The sequence below is a fragment of the Ailuropoda melanoleuca genome, chromosome 3, assembly GCF_002007445.2.
Source record: "Ailuropoda melanoleuca isolate Jingjing chromosome 3, ASM200744v2, whole genome shotgun sequence".
Lineage (NCBI taxonomy): Eukaryota > Metazoa > Chordata > Mammalia > Carnivora > Ursidae > Ailuropoda > Ailuropoda melanoleuca.
The window spans coordinates 69,378,279-69,397,838 of record NC_048220.1 but is presented as its reverse complement, the minus strand read 5'-3'; the positions used below and the strand labels follow the sequence as shown (position 1 = coordinate 69,397,838).

The window sequence follows — 19,560 nt, the reverse complement described above, 5'->3', positions numbered from 1 at the left end:
TGTGAACCATAGAGTCTGTATGAAATAGACATATTGGGGCGCCTGGGTGGCGCAGTCGTTAAGCGTCTGCCTTCGGCTCAGGGCGTGATCCCGGCATTATGGGATCGAGCCCCACATCAGGCCTCCGCTACGGGCCTGCTTCTTCCTCTCCCACTCCCCCTGCTTGTGTTCCCTCTCTCACTGGCTGTCTCTCTCTGTCAAATAAATAAATAAAATCTTTAAAAAAAAAAAAATAGACATATTGCATAGGGTTTCTCAAGCTTTTCCATCTCCATCAGGTACTTTCTCCATCAAAGACAGAGAAAAGAAACCACTGGGTTCATTTTTTATGTCTTATTTCGGAACTCTAGGGTGAGAAGTCTTTATGGGTGGACAAGCGGAAGAAATGTTTAGCAGAGGATTTGGAAAACTTCTGCTGAAGCTTTGGACCTGATCCGAAAGAAGAAACTATACTATCCAACTGGAATGTTGTACAGTCCCCTTTCTAGAATTCTTTTTTCATTTCTTAAAATATGACTCTGTAAAGATCATGATATTTTTATAAAATTATCTTTGCAAAGCTGTTTTGGGGTTCTCTAAGCAGACTCTTTGAAGACCAGTCCAGCTTTTGGGAAATAAGTGTATGACTTTTCAAAAGGCTAGAAAATGTGTGATAATATTCGTGGTCATTTGTAATATAGCCACAGAATCATAGATGTTAGATCCAAAAGAAAGCATCTAACTCAGCCCCCTGATTTTCTAGATCAGAACTCTGAGCCTAGAGATGAGTGACTTCTTCAAAGTTATACAGGTAACAAAAATTAGATCTTACTAATATAAAATTCAGTGTTCTTTCCACCACACAACACAGCTAAAATATTTTTATGTACTCTTAGAATTAAATTTATGCCCATAAAAAGTCCATTTATTGATTGAAATCTGAGCATCAACCAATTTTTATATTATCAGTCTCATTCTTTTGAGAATTCCTGTTTTTCTGTAATGGGAACCTTAAATATCCTGGTTTCCAATTTAGTATCACACTGAAAGTACTTGCATTCAGTATTGAAAGTACGTTGTGTCCAATTACTGTATAATAATAGGCTAATTTCTTATTCGGCTCAGCCCATGTAAAGTACACTTTAGGACCCTAAGTAAGTGTCTTAATATAAAGTGCTACTTCTTTCAAGTTCTTTTTTTAATAGTATCTTTGCACAATGGGGCAGCCCATGTGTCTATTGTGTGTAACATGTACTCCCTGTGGGCATTTACTAAGTAATAGTCATTATGATAAGAATGATTATTACAGCCCCATTTCTTCTGTTTTTTTTTATTAAGCCCACCCTTCTACCAACGAACTGAAGAAGCTTATCACGTGCAAACCTTTTACTTTTATATTGTCTTTAAAGAACTGTTTTCAGTTAATCATATAATACAACATAATTATGGAATCTGAAAATTGGAAAGAACACTGAAGAGCACTGTCTTGTGCCCACTCTGGAAAAATATTTAAGTAAAAGTAGAGTAGTCCTCAGCAAGTCTTCAATAACTAACATAGGTTACAGCCGTTAAAATCGGTTCTTTTATATCTGGTATAAATCGTAATTACTGCAATGGAATCCTATGACTTATATTTATGTCTCCTGTGGAAAGCTATTTAACCTTGTTGTAAGTGGTATGGAAAATAGAGAAATATTAAAATCTATTAAGATATTTTAGTAACTATAGTCTTTTGAAAAATATATTTTTCTTCTTCTGAAAATTTTAAGAGAAAGAGTTACCATGAGCTGAAAGGAAGTGAGTATATCAGATCTCACTAAAGTCAATCCTGGGAATGATTGCCTTGAAGGATAAATAGGAAAACAAACATTCCTAAGTCAAAAGACAGTGCACTTGGTTTTACTTGCCACTACCCATCAGAAGTTACTATAATTGGATGAAGGGGATAAAATTTAAACTTGGTTCCCAAAAAGATGCTTCTGAATTCAAATAGAAAGCATAATCTGGTCCCTGGTGATATCCATAATCTTTATAGCACTTCTTTACCAAAGAAGAATTTAGATTGTACTAATTCTTAACTGGAAACCCTGAGCTGGAAATTCCTTTGTTACTAAAGTAATTTCCTTGAGAAATAGCCTTCTTTATTTTATACTGGAGAGAGCACATCTGAAGATGGAGGACCAAAAGAAATACCCAAGTCAGAAAGCTGTACACCATTCAGGCAAAATCTGGTTGGAGAGGAAAGCTGGTCCCATGATTAGCGAGCTTCCCCAGCTAGCCTGTAGGTGGGTGTGTTTAACAGAAGGAAGCAATGGGAACCGGCCTGTCAGCCAGCCTTTAGAGCTAATTAGCTCAGCATACAACAAAGATAAGTGAGCCTGGGAGGAGGGCCCCCTGAGGGGTCTTTAGATTCTGGGAAATGTCTGATTGGCAGATGTTAAAAGGGATTCTTTGGTAATCCTGTGCATCAATGAGCTGCACAAATTCAGTCCAGGACTGCAAGAATTCAGGCATGAGGACACTGTGCAGCAGGCTCACACAGGCAGACCCAAGATGGACAGAACCTTGGAATCCCTGAGACACATCATTGCCCAAGTCTTGCCTCACAGAGACCCGGCTCTAGTCTTCAAAGACTGTAAGTACTGAAGGTGAAAAAGTTTTCTGAAAATAGTCTTAAATGTCTAGTCACATCCTATTTAAGTATGATTTCTCCTAAATCTCTGTAGTCGTGTGCTATGGTCTAAGTGATATTTAACTTGTTCCTGACTTCAGTCAGGAAAATGATTTCATTTCACCTACGGGTATTAGTCGCTGGGTTATTTTGTCAGTGATACATTTTACTAACTCTTTGGATGCCTTTTCTAAAATACGAGACTATCCTAGGACTTAATGAACTCTTCCAGATGCTTTTTTAAATAAATTTAGCAAGGCTGATTGCTACTGAGATTAAAACTAAAAATAACTTCAATATGATAATAAATTTCTATATTTGTTAACCTATTTAATCCTCAATAACATATATTAACTGTTAAACCAAATATTGTGTCTGAATATTTTTGTTGTAAACAAACAACAAAAATCACCAGTGAGCTCTTAAATTTTGGTAACAAATTAAAACATTTTAGTTAAAAGGCGAATAAAATTAGAGTCCTCCCACCTCTGCATCATCCCCCCCCCAAAAAAAATCTAAACAGCTATGGCAAAGTTATTTCAAAATCTTTTTTTTAATGATAATGAAAAATAATTCAATTTAGTTCTCCAATTCTAGCAATACTATTAAACCATTTGTCATGTAACTTAGTTTCTGGAACCAATTTGATTTCCTGCTGCTGCAAAACAGACTATCTCCGTGTTGTATCTTATCTACAGTGAGTTTCATATTACAAAGGGCTTCTGAAATAGAATTTTGCTATGGAACTGCCCAAAAGGTAAAATGCATATGGAATTTTTTTTTTCTTCAATAAGTTACAGCTTTCTTTGTGAATCTTGTTATGTTTGTTTCCATCAAAACATCAATGCTTTGGATTTTTGCTCTCCAATTGCTGAATAATGCCAGTTTCCAGATGTCCTTTTAGTTTATATTTCTCATATGTGTGGTGAAGAAAAAAATGTTAGGCCATTTTATTTTATAAAATGTTCTTCTTAGAAATTAAATTGTTACCATTGTGCCCTTTAATGGCATATTAAAGTGCTTTATTTCCTTCCTTTCTTCCTATCTTCCTTCCTTCTTTCTTTCTGTCTTTTTAAATATTGTCTTCAAGCATATGTCAATAGCTATGCTAGACAAATAAAAATCACTCCTCCCCCAATCTATGCTGGAGTCTATTCAGGATTAGTGTGTTTCTTTAAGTGAAAAAGGAAAGAATGTCTTTCTCCTACAATAGCACTGAATTCACTAGTGAAGGGTAAAAGGGCTCTTGACCTGCTCAAAGCTTTGGATAAATTGTATAGAACCAGGGGTCTTATGCTGTGGGTTTAGAGAGTGGACGCAGTAAAAAGAAATAGGGGAGCAATTTTTCACTGAGTTTCTTGTAAATTTAAGAAGTTTAATCTGAAATTATATGGTCCACTTTTTAAGCTTAACTAAACCCCAGCAATTGTTTACAGTTTAGCAGAGAGAATAAAATAGAAAAGGGATTAAAATAAAGCATCCATTATGTCTTGTCATCCAGACCTTTGCAGGAACTCTTTTGTATGGAAAGATAAAGAAGTGTCCTATTTCATATATTCCATTCATTAGCATAGGACCTAAATTTGATCAGATAGCATTGCCTGCTTACCCTGGAATGGGCTGTACTCTACAACTGCTTGCATGGCTTAATAGATGTGAGTATTAAACTGCTGATCCTCTCCACTCAGGTGTTTCTAATCTGAACATTGGCTAAATGAAAGTAAGCCAAATGGCAAATTTCTGTACCAGCACTTTTTATAACATTGAAACATCCAACCACTCACCATCCTCATGGAATAAATGGGAACAGGCTTACTCACTTTCTGGGGCAGGACATCAAAAGTCTGCCTGGGGGTTATGCCATGCCTTGGCAGCCTATTGTGCACGTGCCAGAGTTTAGCACGTGGACTCATTTTCTTTGGCACACCCATAAGCTGCTGCCACCACACTCATTTTTTACACATCTTGTAAAAAGCTGCCATCAGCCCTGAATGGCAGGTTCTGAGCAGCCTCCTCTCCTCCTAGTTACTTGTGGCCCCTTATCCCCCACCCCAGTCCAGTCTCTTCCTGCCAGAAGGACAGAGCTAAGCATTTGAATACATCACTGCCAAATCCTTAAGAAAAATTGCTACCTTGCTTGCCTGCAAGATGAAAAGCCAATCCAAGAATTTTTAAAACCCAGCACAGTTGAACAAAGGAGCATTAACACACTCTCTCTCTCTCTCTCTCTCTCTCTCTCTCTCAAAATGTTTTTCTTAATTTCTATAAATGCAAGGGCAGGTTTTTTCTCTCTTCATTCTTTGGAAATACAATAAAAGGGATGTAAATGATCATTTGATTAATTTTTTTTTTTGCCTTCAACAACTTTTGATTTATTTAAAAACAAGCAATTGTAAATTGAATTTTCTCTTCAAGTTGGTCAGGAAAAGCACCCAGAGAGTTTTCTGGTCTGAGACTGATACACATGGGGATAGTTACATTCATTTAAGGAAATATTATTTGGATGCTTTTCTCAGCCAAGGAGGCCCTCCAAGTGGCATTTTGCAATCATTTGTTTGAGACAAGGTGTTCATCTGGCAATAGTTGTGCTTTTGGTTTTTTTTGTTTGCTTGTTTGTTTGTTTGTTTCTTTCCTAGGAGGAAGTGAATTCCATAAAAATTTTTTGCTCTTTTCCAGAACTACTTCACATTTCAAATGAAAAATAATGGAAAGATATTTTAAATAAGGTGGGCTCTCAATTTGAAATTTATCGTCTAAGCTGACACTGGACTGTTCTCCACTGCCTTAAATGTCTCAAATTTGTAACAAATAGTGCTAGGAGTCTCCAAACCACCAAACAGAATCTCTTTGCAGGGAAATTAAGGCATATCTCCGTGTTGCCTTCCATTCCTGGCTTTGTTCAACATCCAGTTTCTTTTTGTTTGTCATGTGTCACAACCAAAGATGAGCTATCCTAAAAGCATCCCTTGTCAGCTATTTAGAAAGTGTGGGTACGAGCTTACTATTTCCTTGCCACTGCTTGACAGTTCCTCATATGCTTTCTCAAAGGAAATCCACATGATTTCAAGATGGCTGCACTTTCAGATTCTACTCTGAGTATTAACTCTTTACCTAACGAGTATAATATGCTTCTCTGCCATCTTTGGGCTTGCTCTTTATCCATTCACAGTAATGCTAGGACATCAAGTCCTCATCATGTGATGACAGGCACTATGTTAGGAACATTTATTCACAACAAACCAGTAATGTAGGTTTTGTAGGTAAGGGAACTGAGTCTTCTGGAAGTTAAAGTGGCTTGCCCAAGGTCACATGGTTAAGGAGTGATAGAGCCAGAATTCAAATGCTATATTCCAACTCCTCACCTTTAGCCACTATAGGACATTGCATCTCAGAAGTGTTACATTACCTTGTGATTTGTGCTGTCAAGGGAAAATGGGAGGGGAGAGGGGCACTGAAATGAGCTCTTCTGGGAATATGGAGGGAACCCATTAAATAGGCATATCTGAACAAGAATGTGACAGGAGAGTTGGAGGGAAAGGACATTTTTGAGGAGAAAGAAGAGCTTGTCCAAAGACATATCAGCCAATACAAAAACAGTGCATTTGGGAAAGTGGAGACAAGGCTGTAAAGGCAGGTGGAATCACACAGAAGTACAGGCAACAGGGAGCCATTGGATTTAACAGTGATGTTAGATTATTTCTACAAGTTTATGGCCTTAATGTTGCATTGGGAAAAATACTGTATTGACATGTGTTGGAGGTACACTTCCTGATACTAAGGAAGAATTGCAGCTTTTTCAAAAGCAGAAATCCTCTTGTCCTCTTGCCCCTTCACACTAGATGCAAAATTTGCAAACGTAAACCTGCTTGTAGTGAGAAATCACTTTGACTAACAAAGCCAAAATCAAAGCAAACTTTGTTAAAATGATTATTAAAAAATAATCTTTGTTGTCATTGAAGCCCTGAGAATCTGTTGGTTTCCAGCATTGACTGATAAAGTGATGTTAGATTTCATTAATATGTTTTCCCAAATTTTATAATGAAAAAGTGAGAAGAAACCTTTACTAAATATTGCACAATTAGAAACAAATTTCTCACATATTTGAGGTGCATTAACTTCAATTTAGGAGACATTTTTCTGCATGAAAATTTTATTTATATCAGATAGGTGAATACTTCAAAAAGTACATTTTTACCCTTTGGAAAAATTGGACCAGACTATAGAGCTATTAAAAACATCTTAGTAATCATGAATCTGGCTATATGCAACCCAGGAGAGCAAAAATCCTCAAGAGTGAAGTATTTTCTCCATCCCATGCCTTTTAGTGTAGTTATCTGAAATCTATAAATTTGATGATACATTTATGGTTTTTGCATTTCACAGAAAGGAATGGAGTAGGATGTAAGGGATGAAGGTACTTGTGCAGTAAAATCTCTACACATATTGCATTGCATTCCACCACATAAGGTGTGCCTAAAGGAATATGGTTAAGGAAAAAAAAAAAAAAACCCTCCACCACTCACTAGCTTATTTTGGATTAACAACTGCATCTTAATTACAATAATTTGACTTCTGATAATTTTAGCATCTAAACTGTGAACATCCATTCTACTGAAGCCTATTCAAATGCTAGTTTTACTTTATTACAGGATACAACTAGTTTTATTTTAATTATACTGAGACAAATGCAGATTTTGGTTCAGCTATTAGTGACATAAGCACTGTTCTCTAATCCTTTTTTCAGTATATATACATTTGGTAGATTTAAATACTGAAAGTCTCAGCCCCAGAGGAAAATTTTTCAAAATGGAAAAAAAAAAAAAATAAGTGGCCTCTTGATCACTTAATGGCCATCTGTCCTAATACATTTCTTTTTTAATATATAAGTAAGATTTAACAAATCAAAATAAACTATGATCGACATTCAACCTGTGATCAAATCTAGTCCTCCTTCATAGTCTGCTGTCTCATCTCACTGTAGGCTTTTTTTTTAACAGTTAAGATTTGTTAGCCTGATCTCAACTTTAACAACTTCTGAAACTCATGTGTTAAGTTACAGCCATAATAGGATACAGCTGCACAAGGGTGAGTTTCTAAGTCATGATTTTTCTGTTTAAATGATACGGTTTTACTGATTATGTGCTACAGATTGATTTAAGAAATGTAAGACAACTTTAGAAGCCTTTCATAAAAGAATCTTCTGTATTTAATACATTTCATATTGAAGTTTTAACCCCAAAGTCTCTTACTTCTTTTTCTCCATGTTCAAATGGTCATGTAAGTTTAGACTGTCAAGGTAGTTAAAACAATCTTATTTTAAAAGAAAAAGAAAAGATTCTTATTGAAAGTTTAATATTGACAAAATAGTCAATTATTATACTCCCTGTAGTTCTCTATATTCTTTTTCTGGTGTCCATGGAATGCTATCTGAATTATGGTTTTGCTTTTTTTTTTTTTCCCCTACTGCGATGATAATCAGTTGATCCCTATTTTGATCTCATCCCCTTAGGCAGCTGTGGGAACCTTTCATTTAGTCACCACTCTTTTGGCGCTCACGGCCTATACTATGTAGTTTATTTCTCTTGTGCATTATGAGTTATAGCTTTGCTGGCATGTTTTTGTCCACACCTAAGTTGGAAGTCCCAGGAGGGCAAAGCCATATCTTGCACTTCCATGTGCCCTCCCAGAGGGTCAGGCAGGTAACAGGTGCACAAAAGACATTTTTTGGTTGCTGATTAGTTGGTTTTCTCCCTCTCAAAAGAGAGAAAGATTTTTCCTATTGTCAGGTGTTCTCCTTTATTATAAAATAAACTGTACCTTCTAAAACATGATCCACTGAAACCTTAATCACAGCTTACTTGCATGCAAGGTTAAACTGAAAGCCAGATGAAAGGATGGAGGAAGAAGGGGCTCTGGAAACAAACACAGCCACCTCAGACAGCTTCCCCAGAGCACTGTCTTGGGTTGATCGTGGTAGAGCACCCTAAATCATTCCATACACCACATTGGCACAGTAATTTAGATTGCCAGTCTTTCATGGCCTAACCTCAACTGTGAGTCACCAAAGACCGTGCACCATGCTCTTTAGGGCAAAACTCTATCTATCCTTGAACTTGTTCATAAACCCCAGTTAGATAGCTATTGCAGAGTCGTGAAGGGCTTTCTTATAATGATTATTCCTAGGGAGAGTACATTGTGTGCCTAAAGCCACATTTGCACAGATTGACCATTTCAACTAAACAGAATTGGTCGGCAAAACAACCAGTGTTTGCTTTTATTTTTTTTAATCTTTGATTAGTTATCTAAAATCAACAGTCCTACAAAGTCTCCTAAATACAGTGTAATGTCAGTGCCTGATGGAACATGGGAAAGATACATACTTCCTGATTGGTTAAATAGATTACATCAGGTTTTTATTTTATGTAGCTTTCATGATTGGATGACATCATCTGACCATGCTGCATATATAAACCACACATGGGAACTCAGGCATGCTAATGCTGTTTAATTCTGGTATACTTAATGATCTTTTATTCTAATTTGTCTTTGTGATTCTTTCTTGCTCCTTCATATTATCTCCCCTTTGCCTTCTTAAAAAAAATAACCCAGCACTTCCAAAGATATAAAAAATAGATTTCACTTAAGTTTCCCCCCAAATGATTTACAGTTCAGCTATTTTAAATTTTGAAGGTGAAAATTAAACCAAAAAGAATGAGAGATTTTTTGCACATTTTTGGACAATCTCCCAAAAGGTTGACTTTGTAAAACAACCCAAAGGGTCATAATTCCCTCAAGAAAAGTATTCAGGGAAATGCATGGGACTAGAGCAGAAGAAAAGAAAAAGCAAACAAAAGGAGAAACACAACCAGCTTTTCAGCTGCTGAAAGAGCTAGGTGCTGTACTCTGGAACATTTATACTAAAAGAAAGTTCCTCTCCTGGGAACAAAGTAACATTCCAAGCTGTCTCAGTCCTGCAGTGTAGCTGTAGCTATCTTTGAAAGAGTATCTACACATCAGAAAAAGGGGCCCAAGATTCCTTTAAGTTGTACCTGACCTGACACACAAGCTGTGTCAGCAAGATTCCGTTAGCCTGATCAAAACCTCACAGGGCCTGAAGATGGTTATAAATGATTAGACAGCTAGGTCTTTGGGTCAGTGTCCTGGAGTTTACCAAGTCAACCACAAAACCCAAAGATACCACATTTTGCAACCCCTTTGGCACGAATCATAAATTGGCATCCCACCTTGAGCTTGCCCCTTGAAGTATTTGAGAGTCTTTTTCTATTTTTTCTCAAAAAAAGCAAAAACAAAAGCAAAAAAACTAGGAGATCACATTTGGCAAGAATAAGTTGTACATGATCAAATTGCTCAAATAGAAAATACTAATTAAGTTTATTTTAAAATATCACCTACTAAGGCTAATTTAAAGATTATATTAAAATATCGCATAACATAAATCCATCTGTTTGGAGGCAGAGATTCAGTTTGAAAATTTGCTAATCATCTTGAAATCCCTTTAATGATTTATCCTTAAATGGTAGCCTTTCCAATTTGTCTTTAACTGTTTTGGCAAGGGTTATTTTACCCAGCTAGAATTTTTTCTCTATAAGGCAAAAAGAAAGTGGTTCTTTTTTTCTGATGAATTTATAACATACTTTTAAGAGCCCTTTTTGCTAACAAATGACTGTCTCTCATGCAGGACTTATCTCACATTAAGTAATTGAACTGGGCAATGAACTATAATGTTTCTATTTTCCTGAAGCATAAGCAGTCATTAAACATTAATTTTAAATAAAAGTTAGCTCCTCTCATTGTTTCTGTTAAGAGCAGTTCTATTGCCTTTAGCATCCATTAGAAAGTGAATAATTTGGACAAACATCCCTATTTCCAGATTTTGAGATGTAGCATTTAATCCATTTATTTTCTGGCTATTATGAAGCTTTGACTTTTGAATAATATCCAAAGAGCCTTCTCTTTTCCATCTCTGAACTCTTTACATATTTTGGGAGTAAATAGCACAATGTGTACAATTAGAGGATTTTCAGATGTGCAGACTGTTTTAGAATGTTAAATGATAGGTTTCCAATCCAGGAACAGTCAATTTCAAAGATGCAGTATGCAAGCATATAATCATGCCATTTCCTTTCTTCCTTCACCTTCTTTAACCACATATAATAGCTAACACTCTCGTGCTTACTATGTGTGAAGCTCTATTCTGAGCATTTTCCATTTAAGCCTTACAGAAACTCTGTGTAGGAATTACTGCATTTTACAGGTAGAACTGGAGCAGTTAGGTAGGTATCTTACAATGGTACAGACGGGATTCAAACCCAGGTATTCTGGCTCCAGATTCCTTGCTTTTAACTACTGAGTAAATTGCTTACTGGTTGATAAAAGGCAGCGAGACAAGATGCAGGACACATTACTGTGTTTGAACCAGTAACTGTACTTGAGGACTCTTCTATAACATACTCTATGATCCATGAGACATTTATATTCTATACATCTTAGAATGCCCATAGAAAACATAAATCATGTGTCCCTATTGGCATCTTTATCGCATCCAATCCATGAAAATGACAAGCTCTGAATTTGTAGGATAAAAGCCCTCTGAGTGTCCAGTTATTGATGATCTTGTCTGAAGGGGCTTTGTGCTCCTTCCAGGCTACAAAATGAACCTTCTCTTGCTTGTCTCATCCCCTACCCACTTCTTGTAGATTTTTATGCCCAAACTCCTCCCAGAAACTTTCTCATTGGGGTCACCCAGATCTACAAGAGTGGCCATACGTTCTCTCCAAGTGCCTGGGTGCTCTCTCTCACCACAGCAGCACAGCACCTTAGGTGAAGACCAAGCGCAAGGGACTTTGTGGTCCTGCCATTCTTACCCACTCAGGTAATACTAGGGCACTAGGACAGTAGGCTTGATTTCCAATTATTAGAAGAAGCTAAGTCCCCTCACCCTTTCCTATGCCCCCTTACATAATTTCTTGGCTGAGGCATTATTATTAGTTTTCTTACTCTTTTTGTCAAGGCAACTTTTCTCTCATCATGGTCTAGATCTCATTCTTCTGAAGTGGCTCGGCTTAGGCCTTCCTCCAGGGTAGATTTTTCCTGAACTTTTCAGCCCATATTCATCTATTTCCTTCCCTGTATTGATTTAATTATTGTGCCTTAAATTTTTAGGTTTTAAATATTACTTTAAAATCATCTCTGTTCTACAATATAACACTCCAATATTTTCTTCACCAATTATATTATGCATATATTATTTCTGCAATCAATACATTTTTATGGGAAGAAGCCTGTTTTGAGCTTCTTTTTTTCCAGGTCAGGGTCATCAGATAACCATGCCAGTGCCACAATTCTGCTTAAGTATGGTGTTCTGTTCCACTAATCTCAGAAGCTACTTTCAAATCCTCTTCAACATGCTGTTCCAGGCAGTCAACATAAATGGATTAGGGTTGGCACTCCAAAACAAATTACTCATCATCTCCATTCAGGATTTTCCTAAACCCTAGTTATTACGAAAGTAAAGACTTAGCTAGAAGAGTGACAGAGTGACAATCATGTGTCTACTCTGACCAGGCTTGATCTTTCTGCACCTACTCCACCATCTCCAGCCGAGGCATGGCTGCCACCACATCCGTGCTGTGTGAGCACCATGGTGGTTCATACGTGAAACTTCCTATTCAAGAAGGAAGTCTCGACCTCTCCAGGAATCATAGTGACTTCACTTACCTTCTACACATTCATTCTGTTGCACTCAGATGGTTCAGAAATGTAGTTTTCTTATATTCCAACCGAATTCAACAATTGTTTCTAGGTGAATAGCCCTGTATTGGGGACCAAGGAGGCTAGAGAGAAGAAAGAACCAGAGTCCCTGCCCTCCAGATTCTCACAGTCTGCTGTGAGTTAAGTAACAGAAAACTGTATGCTGTAAGATGAATTGTTAACACAAGGCATTTCATTCCTCTGGCCAGAAAGAAGTCCAGCCAAATCTGACTTGATCAATTTAGCCTGAAACACCACATCCATTTCATTAGAGGAGATTAAGTGTTAAGACACAGGATCACTAATGGAATGAGAGCTCAGAAAAGGAGATTCATGAGGGCTGGAACCAGTGAGTAAGGCATGATGGAGTAAGTGGTATTTCCTCTGAAGTTTGGGAGTAAGTTGGATGGATAGAGGGGAGGGGCAGAAACAGCACTCCTGGGAGAACTTGAACCAAGGCACAGGTAAAAAAAAAAAAAAAAAAGCACTTTATGTTCAGGGACAAGTAAAGACACTGCTTTGCTGAAGCTAATGGAGGATTTCTGTAGAGAGGGTCAAAGGTTGGATGGTCAAGTTATTCCACATTGTTGGATGTCTTCACTGGTCAACTGCCTTTTGTGAAAGCCTTAATGCTCACCTTTTTAAAATCAAAAAGATAGCTTGAGGTAGGGAAAAACAAAAACTTTATTCAGGAGAGATTTGCTTGGGGATCAAATTACCACTCTCAAAACTGTCACATTCAAATTTCAAAACACAGCAACAAAAAAAGAAACTACACTAATGCCTATAAACTACTTTGCAGATTGTCTTATTGGTACACAAAATATTCAAAACTGCTGAAGAGGTTTGTGTTAGCTTAGGCTACTGCAACAAAATACAATAGGCTGGGTGGCTTAAACAACAGAAATTTATTTTCTCACAGTTCTGAGGGCAGGGAAGTCCAAGTTCAAGTTGTCAGCACATTTGCTTCCTGGTGATAGACCTCTTCCTGGCTTGCAGATGGCTGCCTTCTTGCTGTATAGTCACATGGCCAAGAGAGGCAGTTCTGATGTCTCTGTCTATTCTTATAAGGGCACTAATCCCATCATGGGAGCCCCAGCCACATGACTTCTTCTAAACCTAATTACCCACCAAAGGCCCCACCTCCTAATACCATCATCCTGGGTGTTAGGGCTTCAACATATGAATGGGGGAGGAGGACAGAGGGAAAGGTAAGAGGCACAAATATTTAGTCCATATCAGAGCCAATCACTTATGTCTGAGAAAGCAATTTGGGGTAATGCAATGGATTAAGAAGTTTGATGTGCAAAGTAAATTCAGAGGTTAAATTGCTTTCTTTACTCTCAGATGTTAGAAACTGATAGAAGTCATAAAAATGAACTGGATTTCATGTTGTTATTCTTAGGATCTCCCAATAATTCTCTCTCCTACTTCCTCCCACATCCCTAGTCTCAGCCATTTGATATTCTACTTCTTTATAGTAATTTTACCAGTTTAACATCAGTTACTTTGATAATGGTAAGACCACCAGATGACCTATGCGTGTTAAACCCTGAACAAGGAGGGCTGTTCAGCTTGTCCTGACTCCAGCATCAGGCAATTTGTTAGCCACCTGCTTTCTCCCAGTTTCCAGCTGTGGATGCATTACCTCTCTCGTGTTGTGTCCAGATTCACTAAGGATGACCAATTTGTCTTGTCCTGGCTGTGGATAAAGCCCTTTTTCATTTTTAGTGTCCATTAAGAAAAGTAGACTCTTTTTTAAAAAAGAACTTTACTAAACTTTGAGAGAACTAATACATAACCAAAAAGGGTATGTTCCAGACTATAGTTTCTTGACGTTAAGGTGGAAGGCACAATCAAGCAGAGAGACTTGACCTTGACTCTTGCTCATGGCCCTCTGCCCAGAAAGCCTGTCCAAGCCCCTCCTCAGTCTTTTGTCATTTCCTCTTGTTCCTCTCGTTTCTCTCCTCTAGTCATCTTTATTTGAAGGGACGGACTAGAGTGGGAGGCCCAGTCACAGCCGTCTCCGTGGCACATAATCAGTGGGTATATACACCATTGCTTTAAACCAGAGCAAATTGTTGCTTGAAGATTGGTTATCAGGATACCTGTTTACATGGACAGAGACCACTCATTCAATGGGACAGTTTCAAGCTGGAAACATGTCATATCACTTGTATGAAAATATACAAATATTGGCCTTTGCTTTATTTAACTTTGTCAAAAAAATGGCCCCTGAGAAAACATAGGTGAAGTAATTCTTGTGGAGAGCCTCATATTGCCAACAGGCTCACAAATGCAGCACATCTCTTATACTTTGATGATACTCAAATACTCCACTAATATTTATTATGCTCCTACCATGTGCCAGGTACTGTGGGAAAAATGATATAATTCTTCCTCTAAAGAGCACAGTCTCCAGTGGAGGTAGACACACATGAACACAGCTTAAATTCTGTCACGGAGAATGTTTTAGAATGAACAAAGAGCATGGACTTTACACTCAGACAGCAGTAGGTCAAAATCCCCAGGTCTAAGACACTGTAGCTGTGCGATTATACCTTGAGCATCTTTAATTTCTAATCTGTAAGTTGTGGATGATAATACCCATTTCTAGGGGATGTTGTAAAGATTACATGAGAAAATGCACAGTGCCTGGAATAATAATAGATACATAATAAAGGAGATGCGAATAACAACTTCTTCCTACAACAAGGCTTCTCAAGCTTGAATGCACATCAGACTGCCTGAGAATCTTGTTAAAATTGCAAATTCTGGTTCAATAGGCCTGGGATAGGGCCTGAAATCCTGCGGTTCTAACAAGTCCCCTGGTGATATCCAGGCTGCTTTTTAGAGGACTGCAGTTTCTGTATCAAGGTTTTAGTGATTAATTTATTTTTGATTTTATTTTTTAAGTAGCTGATGCTGGAGGTGAAACTTAAAAGATGAGTAGGCCATCCAGGAAGACAATAGTCAGTGGAGAAAAGGGCATTCTACGTGTAGGAACGGAAGTAAAGGGCTCACCAGTAGCATAGAAAGCATGGGAGTATGTGAAGCCTGGAAGGTGACTTGAGGAGAGAAGTATGGAATGAGAAAGCGAATCAAGACATAGGGTCTTCTGTGCGTTGCCAAGGAGTTATGTATCTTGTAGGTAATGAAGAACTCATGGAAGGATTTTAAGTTGTGAGTGATTTGATGAGCTATGAGATTTCGATTACCTGGGAAACAATTGGAGGATGGGTTGGATAGGAGAATAATGGAAGTCAGGAGGATATTATTGTATATTTAGTGAGATATGAACCAATGCAGGAATGGCAGTACGAGTTGAGAGGAAGTGAGGACTATGGGAGGCATCAGAATATAGAATTGATAAAATGGGCATTTATTAGGAAGGAAAGAGGACATGAAGTTTAAGGTTTCTTCCAGGTTTCTGATTTAGGTGCTGGGTAGGTGATAATATTACTTTCTAAGTAATTCAGGAGGAAAAGAAGAGTTTATGGGGGATAAAAGGAGTTGAGCTTGGGAAATGTTGAATCTATGTTACATCTAATAAGGAAGTATCTATTAACGAAGTTGGAGCTATGGGAGAAGGGTGTGGAAGCTGTCAGCTTTTATTATGGTGGATGGAGTAATGGAGATAGTTTCTGTCATTTAAGGAGAATGGCAGAAAGAGAGCAAGAAAAGACAAGGACAAAATTTTTATTCAAATCAACATGAGGGGTGAGCAGAAGAAGAGAAACCCACAAAAGAATTTGAGAGGAAACAATTAGAAATAGAAAAGCAGGGATGCCTGGGTGGCTCAGTCAGTTAAGCATCTGCCTTCAGCTCAGGTCATGATCCCGGAGTCCTGGGATAGAGTCCTGCATCGGGCTCCTTGCTCAGCAGGGAGCCTGCTTCTCTCTCCTGCTCCCCCTGCTTGTGCTCATGCTGTCTCTCTCTTTCTCTCTCTCTGACAAATAAATAAAATCTTTAAAAAATACATTTTTTAAAGAAATAGAAAAAGCAGAATCAGGACAAATACTGTCAGAGAAACCTAGGGATATGGGAGTTTCTGGAAGAAACTAATCAGCTGTGTAAAAATACAGTTAGAGGTCATATACATAAATACTGAAAATTAGGAACTGGTGATATTTGAGAGCAGTTTCTATGGAATAAAGTGTAGAAGAAAGATTGCAGAGGGTTAAAAATGAATGAAAGATAAGGAAGTGGAGATAGTAATATAAAATATTCTTTCTAACAACTTCTCTACAAGAGGAAAATATTAATAGCTAGTAGTCAAATATAATCCCAAGATTGAATGTTTCATTTAATTGATGGATTGATTGATTCATTTATTCGTTATCTTAAGCATACTTTTGGCTACTGAGAAGGTGTGAATTAAGAGGAAACCTTTAAAAATAGGAGGTGACGAGAATTACTCCTAGAACAATGCCATTTGAGACTAGAAGAAATAACAAGAGCTGGGCCCTTGTACAGATGGGTCACTAGATGTGGGGCTGGATATCACATGCTTCATAGCCCAAATCTGTTCTGAAATAGGGAAGGCAGGATCATTGGCTGAGCACTGAAGTGCAACTGCAGCTAGGGACTAAACTGTGTAATGAGGCCTCTCCTGACATTTGTGCTTTTCTTCAGCAGAACTTAAGCTTCTGCTTGCATTTCCTTTGACATTGTCCATGAACTTTGTTGTTGCAACTTCAAAAAAATAAAGGAGCATGTGTTTCTTAAATAGAGCATCCTCTGATATACTGATCTTTGGAATTCCAAATAGCAAGCTGGCCCTCTTCCCTCTGCACTCCATTCATCTGGTTTTCCAGTCGACAAGAGGAGATAGAGATAGAAAGATGGATTGTGTGTGTGCATGTACATACATTGTACTCTTTAGAGGTGATGACATACACAGGACTGTCAAAGAAGTCTTCCAAGGTTGCAGAATGAAAAATTTGAAAACTGCTACTTTTATTCATGTAGAATTCTCCTTAGTACATACCTTTGAACTCTTTAATCCACATAGCTTTACATGCCAAAATTCTCATGTTCATTTTACCTAGACAATCATGAGTCTTCATCTTCCTACACCAGTTCTCAGATAAAATTTATTCAACAATGGACTAACTTAAAATAGCAGGCTAATATGCCTTGGTGACTATCAGAGCAACAGGCTGGCTTTGGTTTTAAACATCAATCTTTAAGACATCCTGCTGAATTCTGGGGGTCACCTGCAAGTAGAAATGCAAGTCAACCAGCTCAAAAATCCTTGTTTTCTTGGAGTTGAGAGGCAGGGGAAGATGGGAAGCAGAAATACAGTTTAGGATATAAAAATTCTATTTTGAAATGCATCAACTGACAGAAAATATTATTAAATATTTTTGAATGAATGAAAACTCTGTAATGAACAATTTCACCTTGACTACTTCAACATGTACTTGTAGTTAATTCAATTATCCCTTCTGATAGTCTTACCTTTTCACAGCTTTTTTTTCCAAAACACTTCTTAAATACTGAACACTATAGTTTTAAAATATACACAGGCATCTAATTCCTTAGGTGTCTTGAGAATTTGCCTGAACTACAAACTGTGAAGCTGATCCGTGACCTAGGGATGAGGTAAAGGAGGCAGGTACTCTAGTAAACAGCTTAGAAAGTTGTTGTGCATTGTTTTTGCTTCCAGGTCAAACTCTGTGACTTTCCTGACACCATGAAAAATGTAAAAACCCAACATTTTGAAGCAGTTAGGAATGTATTTAGGAGGATGTCAAAGGGCATAGACACCATGTTATACAAAGACTGGAAGAACAAAAACGATTTAATCTAGAACTTGAGGAAGCCTGGGAGTGGTCTGTTTTAGTATACTTTTTTATACAAGCGAGAGATACCAGTTCAAAATGATTTAAGGAAAAAGCAGGTGTGTTGGCTCAGGGGCTCAAAGTATATCATCAGAACTTAAGTCAGTCTTTCTGCATCTCTTGGTTCTACCCTACTCTCTGTTGGCTTTCTTCTCAGCCAAGTTTCCCCCTTGCTTCGGCTGTGCCACATTTACCTCCTATTACCCCCAGCAACCCTAGGGAAAAAGGAAAAATCTCTTCTTCCAACATTTCCAACAGAAGTCCTGGACTCATTCATTGGTTCTAAATGACTTGGCTTTGGTCAAACCCCCATCCTTCAACCCCAGAGAAGACATGGTTGAAGGAAAGATGATTGTTTAAGGAAAACCTCAGTGCTGTTCCCAGGCAGGCAAAACCAACAGATGTCCTATATTACTGTTGTGCATGTAGTGGACTCTCACATGGATAAGGGTATAAACTTCTGTGAGGCCCCAGAAATGAGAAATAGACCACTTGCATGAACCTCACAGGAAAGCAGATTTCAGCTTACTCCCAAGAAGGATCTTTTCACAACAGGTAGAACCATTAGGAGTTGAAATGGGCTGCTTTGAGGTGTGCCAAGTCGAGGTCCTTCCATTTGTTCAGGCACAAACCAGATAGGCAGCTGTCAACAGTGTTGTGTAAGGAGTTCCTACATTAGGCAGAGCTATGCCTGCATGACCCTAAAGGTCTCTTTTGACGCTACAATTCTATTACCCTTGTTAATTTCCACAATTCAATTTGCAGTACAGGATAAACAAACCAACCAAATTTGATCTGAAACTTCTGCAGGCTATCACAGGTCATTTAATCTAAACCACATGGCTATAGCCATTACTCTGTTTTCTGAAGTCATCTAACAGACGTGGTCCTTAACAAGTTCTCCATGTTATTAGTTTCACTTATGGCTTTTTCCAGCCTCCTGCTTATTACACAATTGCCCTTCATTCTCCTTTAGATTGGCATGGAGAGGAGCATGAAAGAGTTTTCTTCTTTCTGCCTTTCTCCTCTTAAGTCTTATAATAGGTGGGTCCCAATTAAAATTACATTGTTTATATCTTTACTTCCAAATTTGGCTTTCACTTGGCAAGTTCAAGAATCTATAAGAAATAGGAGCAGGGGCCATGGATAACCATAGCTCTAAACAAAGTTTATTGAGTTAAATTTTCAAAGAAGAAAGAGTGATATTTTAAATTTTTGATATTAAAAATTAATTTATAAAGTAAGTTTAACATATTGCAATATTGTTAGAATTAGGGTACCAAACCACTTGAA

The 19,560-nt window shown here is 37.8% G+C and overlaps 1 protein-coding gene across 3 annotated transcripts in view; it reads left to right on the top strand.

Annotated features, from left to right (window-relative positions):
* The first annotated feature begins 2,348 nt into the window (after positions 1 to 2,348).
* Positions 2,349 to 19,560, top strand: part of LIX1 (limb and CNS expressed 1) — a 52,930-nt gene continuing 35,718 nt past the window's right edge. Inside the window, exons 1-3 of one of the 3 annotated variants that reach the window (XM_034656553.1) lie at positions 2,523 to 2,614; positions 5,327 to 5,376; positions 7,648 to 7,735. Coding sequence is in view for 1 of the 3 variants with exons in the window: in XM_019800081.2 (XP_019655640.2) it covers positions 2,533 to 2,614 (82 nt within the window). In the remaining 2 variants the exon portion in view is untranslated. Of the gene's footprint in view, positions 2,615 to 5,326; positions 5,377 to 7,647; positions 7,736 to 19,560 lie in introns of all 3 variants that reach the window. The other 2 variants (XM_034656554.1, XM_019800081.2) reach the window with 2 other exon arrangements.